The sequence below is a fragment of the Heptranchias perlo genome, unplaced genomic scaffold, assembly GCF_035084215.1.
Source record: "Heptranchias perlo isolate sHepPer1 unplaced genomic scaffold, sHepPer1.hap1 HAP1_SCAFFOLD_60, whole genome shotgun sequence".
In the NCBI taxonomy this organism is placed as follows: Eukaryota; Metazoa; Chordata; class Chondrichthyes; order Hexanchiformes; family Hexanchidae; genus Heptranchias; species Heptranchias perlo.
The window spans coordinates 415,787-425,019 of record NW_027139623.1 but is presented as its reverse complement, the minus strand read 5'-3'; the positions used below and the strand labels follow the sequence as shown (position 1 = coordinate 425,019).

Sequence of the window (9,233 nt, the reverse complement as noted above, 5' to 3'; positions counted from 1 at the left end):
TCAGTCCTTTTTCAATACATTCAGTGCTGGGACACTCAGTTCTGTTATACATGCAGTCAGTGCTGGGACACTCAGTCCTGTTATACACATTCAGTGCTGGGACACTCAGTCCTGTTATACACACAGTCAGTGCTGGGACACTCAGTCCTGTTCTTCACACATTCAGTGCTGGGACACTCAGTCCTGTTAAACATACAGTCAGTGCTGGGACACTCAGTCCTGTGAATACACACGGTCAGTGCTGGGACACTCAATCCTGATCTACACACAGTCAGTGCTGGGACACTCAGTCCTGTTCTTCACACATTCAGTGCTGGGACACTCAGTCCTGTTAAACATACAGTCAGTGCTGGGACACTCAGTCCTGTGAATACACACGGTCAGTGCTGGGACACTCAATCCTGATCTACACACAGTCAGTGCTGGGACACTCAGTCCTGTTATACACACAGTCAGTGCTGGGACATATTGGATATATTGACCTTGGAGGGGGTACAGTGCAAATTCACCAGAATGACACTGGGGCTTGAAGGGTTCAATTATAAGGACCGGTTGCATAAACTTGGTTTGCATTCCCTTGAGTTTAGAAGGTTGAGGGGTGATCTGATCCAGATATTTAAAATTATAAAGGGATTCGATAGGGTCGAAATAGAAACTATTTTCTCTCGTCGGTGAATCCAGAACAAGAGGACATAAACTTAAATTTAGAGCTCGGGTGTCTTGGATTGAAATCAGGAAACTCTTTCCCACACAAGGGTAGTGGAAATCTGCTCAGCCTGATTGAAGTGGACCGTGTGATATAATAGAATTTTCTGTCCTGTCAGACTTGGACATTTGTAGATCCATCTTTTAAAATGGTGGAGGAACTCAGTTCTAAGATGGATTCCACTCACTTCATCATGAGTCCTCAAACTGCTTCTCTTATCATCAAGATATCAAGGACTGGACACACTGTGTTTGAAAGAAAGCTGATTAATTTGACACTTGTACAGAATATTAATAATCCCTTTAACTGGGCTGGAGTTTAACATCAGAAACAAACCCCAACTGTCAGAATGAACATGGTTCAGTCCTGGATGTGATTAACATCAGCAATAACAGCAGAATCCAACCCCTGCAGTCACATGTGATCCCGCTGGTGACTCAGCAGGTGGGAAGACTGAGTGAATCCCATCCCACACACGAAGCAGGTGATCGGCCTCTCCCCAGTGTGAATACGTTCATGTCTCAGCAGATCCCAAGTTCTTTTAAAGCTCTTCTCACAGTTAGAACATTGAAAGGGTCTCTTATCAGTGTGAACAAGTTGGTGTTCAATGAGGCCGGAGGAACAAGTGAATTCCTTCCCACACACGGAGCAGGTGAATGGCCTCTCCCCAGTGTGAACTCGCTGGTGTGTCAGCAGGGTGGATGATTGAGTGAATCTCTTCCCACATATGAAGCAGGTGAACGGCCTCAGCCCTGTGTGAACTCGCTGGTGTGTAAGCAGGGTGGATGACTGAGCGAATCCCTTCCCACATATGAAGCAGGTGAATGGCCTCTCCCCAGTGTGAACTTGCTGATGTCTCAGCAGGTGGGATGATCGAGTGAAACTCTTCCCACACACGGAGCAGGTGAACAGCCTCTCCCCAGTGTGGACTCGCTGGTGTGTCAGTAGGCTGGATGACCGAGTGAATCCCTTCCCACACACGGAGCAGGTGAACGGCCTCTCCCCAGTGTGAGTGCGTTGGTGTGTCAGCAGATCACTTTTTCTTTTAAAGCTTTTCTCACAGACAGAGCATTTAAAAAGTCTCTTATCAGTGTGAACAAGCTGATGTTCAATGAGGTGGGAAGATTGAGTGAATCCGCTCCCACACACGGAGCAGGTGAACGGCCTCTCCCCAGTGTGAATTCGCTGGTGTGTCAGCAGGTTGGATGACTGAGTGAATCCCTTCCCGCACTTAGTGCAGGTGAACGGCGTCTCCCCAGTGTGAGTGCGTTGGTGTGTCAGCAGATCACTTTTTCTTTTAAAGCTCTTCTCACAGACAGAACATTTAAAAAGTCTCTTATCAGTGTGAACAAGTTGATGTTCAGTGAGGTGGGATGACTGAGTGAATCCGCTCCTACATACGGAGCAGGTGAACGGCCTCTCTCCAGTGTGTCTGCGTCGATGTGTTTCCAGCCGGGATGAGTAACTGAATCCCCTCCCACAGTCCCCACATTTCCACGGTTTCTCCATGGTGCGGGTGTCCTTCTTCAGGCTGTGTAACTGGTGAAAGCTCTTCCCACAGTCAGTGCACTGGAACACTCTCAATCGGGTGTGTGTGTCTCGCTGCTATTGCAGTCACAGTGATGTTTGAAATCTTTTCCACAGATAGAACAGATCAACATTTCTCCTATATTTTAAGGCCGATAATCTTCAGGTGCTGGTGAATGGAGTCAGATCTTGACGTGATGTTTGGTTTGAGTTTCTCGTCTGCAAATCCGCCCCTTGTAATACCCTGTAAAAGGAGATAACAAAAGTCCTCACTGTGAATGCAGGATAGAAATTCAGAACAGGCAATTCCAGTTCCTGTGGAACATTCTTCCCGCTCATTCCCCCAGACTGTAAATCCCCGTCCCACACACTCACCCTCCTCCCTCTGCTGGAACCCAAACCCATCGCACCACCTCCAACATTTTTCCTTCTATTTAAGTTTTCTCTCTCTCCTGAAGATCCCGACTGTGACTGGGTTCAGTTCTGCACTCAGTGGTTCCCCTCCCTCTCCTCCCCTGAAGGTGCTGACTCTGACTGGGTTCAGTTCTACACTCACTGGTTCCCCTCCCTCTCCTCCCCTGAAGTTGCTGACTCTGGTTGGATTCAGTTCCACACTCACTGATTCCCCTCTCCTCTCCTGAATATGTTGACTCTGGCTGTGTGTATATGCTCTGCCCCTCATTTCCACACAATGTCCCTCCCTATAGCTGCCTGTATGCCGTCCATCTGTGATATCTCCCAATTTTGGCAAAAGACTCTCCCTGACCAGTCACCATTTCTCCTTCACTTAAAGATTTTCCTTGACCTATCACAATTTCTCCTTCATTTTCAGACGCTCCCTGATCAAACACAAATTCTCCTACATTTATAGACGCTCCCTGACCCTTCAGCATTTCTCCTTCATTTGCAAACTCTCCCTGACCCGTCAGCATGTCCCTTCATTAATAGACACTCCCTGACCCATCACTTTTGTCCTTCAGATGTCGACACTCCCTGACCTGTCAACAATTCTCCTGCATTTACAGACACTCCCGCACCAATCACCGTTCCTCCTTCATTTACAGACACCCCCGGACCAATCACCATTTCGCCTTCATTTACAGACACTCCCGGACCACTCACCATTTCTCCTTCATTTACAGACACCCCCTGACCAGTCACCATTTCGCCTTCATTTACAGACACTCCCGCACCAGTCACCGTTCCTCCTTCATTTACAGACACCCCCTGACCAGTCACCATTCCTCCTTCATTTACAGACACCCCCTGACCAATCACCATTCCTCCTTCATTTACAGAAACCCCCTGACCAGTCACCATTTCGCCTTCATTTTCAGACATTCCCTGATCAAACACAATTTCTCCTACGTTTATAGACGCTTCCTGACCCTTCAGCATTTCTCCTTCATTTACAAACTCTCCCTGACCCGTCAGCATTTCCCTTCATTAATAGACGCTCCCTGACCCATCACTGTTTCTCCTTCAGATATCGACACTACCTGACCTGTCAACAATTCTCCTGCATTTACAGACACTCCCGGACCAATCACCATTCCTCCTTCATTTACAGACACTCCCGGACCAATCACCATTCCTCCTTCATTTACAGACACTCCCGGACCAGTCACCATTCCCGCTTCATTTACAGACACCCTCTGACAAGTCACCATTTCTCCATCATTTACAGACTCTGCCTCATCTGTCACCATTTCTCCCTCCTTTATGGACACTCCGTCACCCGTCACCATTTCGCCTTCATTTTTAGACACTCCCTGACCTGTCACCATGTCTTCTCCCATTTATAATATTCCCTTACCAGAAACCATTTCACCTTCATTTTCGACAATCCCTGACCTGTCACCATTTCTCTTTCATTTATAGATATTCCCTGACCCTTCACCGTTTTTCCTTCATGTATAGACACTCCCTTACCAGACAACATGTTTCCTTCATTTACAGACACTCACTAACCAAACAATTTTTCCTGGCACTTTACATGATTGTGGGGTTTATTCTGTATCTGTCAGTCTCTGATCCTGTACAAGAGTTTGGTGTTTATTCTGTATTTTTCACTCTCTGGTACTGTGTGTGAGTGTGGGGTTTATTCTGTGCCTGTCTGTCTCTGGTACTGTGTGTGAGTGTAGGTTTTATTCTGTATCTGTCTGTCTCTGGCACTGTGTGTGAGTGTAGCTTTTATTCTGTGTCTGTCTCTGGTACTGTGTGTGAGTGTGGTGTTTATTCTCTATCTGTCTATCTCCGATACTGTAGATGTGTTTGGTGTTTATTTTGTATTTATCTGTCTCTGGTACAGTATATGAGGTTGGGCTTTATTCTGTATCTGTCAGTCTCTGGTATTGTGTGTGAGTATAAGATTCATTCTGTATAAGTCAGTCTCTGATACTGTACATGAGTGTGAGGTTTATTCTGTATCTGTCAGTCTCTGGAACTGTGTGTCAGTGTGGGGTTTATTCTGTAATTGTGTGTCTCTGATACTGTCGATGTGTTTGGGGTTTATTCTGTATCTGTCTGTCTCCGATACTGTGAATCCCAAATTCACACATTCCGTATCTGTCAGTCTCTGGTACTGTATATGAGTGTGGGGTTTATTCTGTATCTGTCAGTCTCTGGTGCTGCATGTGAGTGTGGGGTTTATTCTGTATCTGTCAGTCTCTGGTGCTGTGTGTGTGTGGGATTCATTCTGTGCCTATCAGTCTCTCGTACTGTATATGAGTGTGGGGTTTATTCTGTATCTGTCAGTCTCTTGAGCTGCAAATGAGTGGGGGGTATATACTGTATCTGTCAGTCTCTGGTACTGGAAATGAGTGTGGGGTTTATTCAGTGTATGTCAGTCTCTGGTACCTTGTGTGAATTTGGGATTCATTCTGTATCTGTCAGTCTCTGGTACTGTGTGTGAATTTGGGATTCATTCTGTATCTGTCTGTCTCTGGTACTGCAAATGAGTGTGGGGTTTATTCTTTATTCGTCTGTTTCTGGTACTGTATATGAATGTGAGGATTATTCTGTATCTTTCAGTGTCTGGTACTGTGTGTGAGTGTGGGATTCATTCTGTGCCTGTCAGTCTGTGGTACTGTACGTGTGTGGGGTTTATTCTGTATCTGTCTGTAACGGGTACTGTATGCGAGTGTCAGGTTTATTCTGCTTCTGTCTGTCTCTGGTGCTGTATATGAGTGTGCGGTTTATTCTGTATTTTTCAGTCTCTGATACTGTATATAAGTGTGGGGTTTATTCTGTACCTGTCTGTATCTGGTACTGCACATGAGTATGGGGTTTATTCTGTATCTGTCTGCCTTTGGTACTGTGTGTGAGTGTGGGATTCATTCTGTTTCTGTCTGTCTCTGGTACTGTGTGTGAGTGTGGGATTCATTCTGTTTCTGTCTGTCTCTGGTGCTGCATGTGAATGTGGGCTTTATTCTGTATCTGTCAGTCTCTGATACTGTATATGAGTTTAGGATACATTCTGTATCTGTCAGTCTCAGCCAATTTATCTCAGTCTGGGTTTTATTCTATAATTCAGTCTCTGAGACAATGTGCAAGTCTGGATTCATTCTGTGTTCTTATTTCAGTTTATATTATTGTATTTGAAACTATATCTTTAATACTTTAAAGTATATGCCGTTTTTTATCAAGTGTTTAATTTGTAAATATTGATACACTTTTGGATTTTCTTTAATCAAACAATGTTTGTGAGTGTATTACATCTTCATCTCTGAACTCTGTTGTGAATGATAATGTACCTTTCAATCTCTCCATGGTGAAATTATTTAACTGGTATATAATGTGTAGCTCAGTCTATAATAATGGAATTAATTCTGTATCTCAGTCTGACACTGAGATTTTTGGACTGGAATGTAATATATAGCTCAGCCTGCACTAATAGAATTGATAATGTATCTATCAGTCTGTTACTGTATGAGATTTTTGGACTGGTGTGTAACATGTAGCTCAGTACATGCTAATGAAATTGATGTTGTATCTTTGAGTCTGATATGGTCTGACAGTGTTGGACTGCTATATAATGTTTGGCTCAGTCTGCACTAATGGAATTGATACATTATCTTTCAATCTGACACGAAGATTTTTGGACTGGCATGTTGTGTATAACTCAGTCTGCAGTGATTTGACTTAGAGATTCATTCTGTATTTGTTTGACTGTGGTACTTTGTGATTCATTCTGATTCTGTCAGCCTGTGGTACTGTGTGTGAGTGTGGGATTCATTCTATATATGTCAGCCCCTTGTACTGTATCTGAATGAGATTCATTCTGTTCCTGTCAGTCTCTGGCACCATGTGTGAATTTGGGATTAATTCCATATCTGTCAGTCTCTGGTGCTGCATGTGAGTGAGACATTCATTCCATTTCCATCAATCTCTGATACTGTATATGAGTGATATATATACTGTATCTGTCAGTCTGTGCTACTGTATGTTAGTGTGGGATTCATTTTGTATCTGTCAGTCAGTGGTACATTGTATGAGTGAGGGATTCATTCTTTATGTCAGTCTCTGGCACTGGATCTGAGTATGAGATTCATTCTTTATCTGTATCTAATTTGTATCTCATTTCACAGCATGGCATTCAAACCTGTATCTTTAATACATAAATGTATCAATAATTTTTCCCAGTGTTTAAGTGGTAAGTAATTATATACGTTAAAATGTGATGCTGTAGGTTATAATCAGAGAATCACTGCACTTTTTGGCTACGATTAAATCTGCATCAATGTGAACACAATTGTGATACAGTGTATCTTCCAAACTGACATGGTGACATGTTGAACTTATATACAATGTGTTGCTCAGTCTGCATAAATGGAATACTGTATATTTCAGTCTGAATCTGCATTGGTCTTTTGTATTGGTAATTAATATGTAGCTCAGTCTGCACTAATGGAATTGGTACTGTATCTTTCAATCTGACACTGAGATTTGTGGACTGGTCCCTAATTTGTAACTCAGCCTGCACTAATGTAGGTGACTGAGAGATTCATTTTGTATCTCTCAGTCCATGATACTGTGTGGGATTCATTGTGTATCTTGTCAGTAGTGTGTTTGAGTTTGCGATTCATTTGATATATACAGTCTCTGATGCTGTGTGAGTGTGGGATTCATACTTTATCTGCCAGTCTCTGGTACATTATGAGAGTTTGGGATACATTCTCTGTCAACATTGGTACCATAAGAGTGTGAGATTTATTCTGCATCTGTCTATAATTATTGTCTCAGATTACATTATGGTGTTCAATACTGCAGCTTTAATATCTTCATGTTTAAATAGTTTTTTTCATTTAATTGGTAAATATGGATATACTTTAGGATTTGGTGCTGGAGGTTTTTAATCAGATAATTTGTGTGCTTTTTGGACTACTATTAAATCTATATCTTTGTGTACTATTGTGAATGATAACATATATTTCAAACTGATATAGTGATTTTGGAATTGGTTTATAATGTGCAGCTCAGTCTGTACTATTGTAATCGATACTGTGCCTTTCAGTCTAATATTGTATGAGATTTTTGGACTGGTATGTAATGTGTATCTCAGTGTGCACTAATAGAATTGATACTGTGTATTTACATCTCATACTATGTGTATTATAAACTGGTTTCTCATTTGTTTTTCAGGTTCGACTGTCACAACATTTCTCAGTCTGATACTCTACATGAGTTTTGGACATGTCTGCAGTTTGTACCTCATGATACATTAATCGAATGGATACTGCATGTATTAAACTCACATTTGTGAGTTGTGGGGTGGTATTCAATTCGAATCTCAGGGTACATTATTGGGGTTCATTCTGTCCATTTCAATCGGGTACCATGTGTGATTTCTATCTGGTATTTAATGTTGCCCAATTGTGAGATTGACACAGTGCCTTTCAATCTGAGAGTGTGATTTTGACTGGGATTTTTGTATTTCCCTGTCAGCGGAACTGAGTTTGGGAGAAATGGAACAGTATCTGTTTGATGGTTGGATTGAAAATGTGTCTCTGGGTCTTGGGATCAGTGTGGTACTGACTACTTCTGCTATCTGAGACTGTGGAACTGATGACCTGTCTGTGACTCCGTGCTCTGTGTGTGTGATAATGTACTTACTGTGTGTGAGAAGGAGCTGGCTGCACTGTTTCTTTTGCCTCGGGTGGAGGAAACATCACATTTATTCTGGATCCTTCAAGGATTTGCCTGTGGAAAGAAAATTATCTCTTATTACTCAGGAACAGGTGAGGTAGAAAATACAAAAGTGATCAGTTTAATATCTCTGTTAATGATCATTTTGAATATCCACAAATGAAAACCAGTGATACAAACAGTGTCAATGTCTGACTCCACTGCAGTACTGCAGCACTCAGCTTCTGCACACCCGGTGTGTTGGACGATTTTATAACAATTTAGTGACATCCAGACACAACACAACCCCTGCACTGATCCGTGAATGGGACTACCCGATGGGGCAGGGACCTTTGTGCAGGTCAGGTTTCTCAACTCCTCTCCCATGGGACTAGCCGTTCACCCCAAACCAAACAACCGCTGTTTAAAATGTGTCCTTCACACTTCTCACCTGATGCCTGCAATAGATACTGCTTGTATAACTCCCCACATCCTGACTGTTCACTGTCCAGTAACAGGGTGAGACTGGAACTAAACCAGGAACATTCACTACTGATTTGGGGAGAGAAAGCAGCAATGATTTTAAATAGCAGGTTCTTCCCATTCTGTCTCCCTTACCCGGGACACACCCTGTTCACACACAGCCCGAGAATGACCTCTCCCTTCCCCCGCTCACTCCATGTTCCGGGACCAGTTCCTGATCCACTCCGCCTCTTACAAACAGCCCCCGGACTCCCCCTGACCTTCCCCCGGACTCAATGCCGATCTCTGAGCCCATCTGCGGACACGGTCCCGAAGCGATGAGCTGCTGTAACGAGGCTGCTCTTTGCTCCCTTCCCCCGGGGGCCGTGATCTCTCCATTCCCGGCTGTTTT

General features: G+C 43.3%; 1 protein-coding gene across 1 annotated transcript; it reads right to left on the bottom strand.

Annotated features, from left to right (window-relative positions):
• Positions 1-956: 956 nt before the first annotated feature.
• Positions 957-8,937, bottom strand: LOC137316717 (zinc finger protein 271-like). Its single transcript, XM_067980566.1, has 2 exons — positions 8,348-8,937; positions 957-2,477 (listed from the first exon to the last, which is right to left on the bottom strand). Exon 2 carries the CDS (start codon positions 2,213-2,215, stop codon positions 1,121-1,123), a length of 1,095 nt encoding a protein of 364 aa, XP_067836667.1. The 5' UTR covers positions 2,216-2,477; positions 8,348-8,937; the 3' UTR covers positions 957-1,120.
• Between the last annotated feature and the right edge of the window lie 296 nt (positions 8,938-9,233).

Bases quoted from the DNA above. Each gene is read 5' to 3' on its own strand.
- LOC137316717 (XM_067980566.1), bottom strand. From the start codon at position 2,215: ATGGAGAAACCGTGGAAATGTGGGGACTGTGGGAGGGGATTCAGTTAC.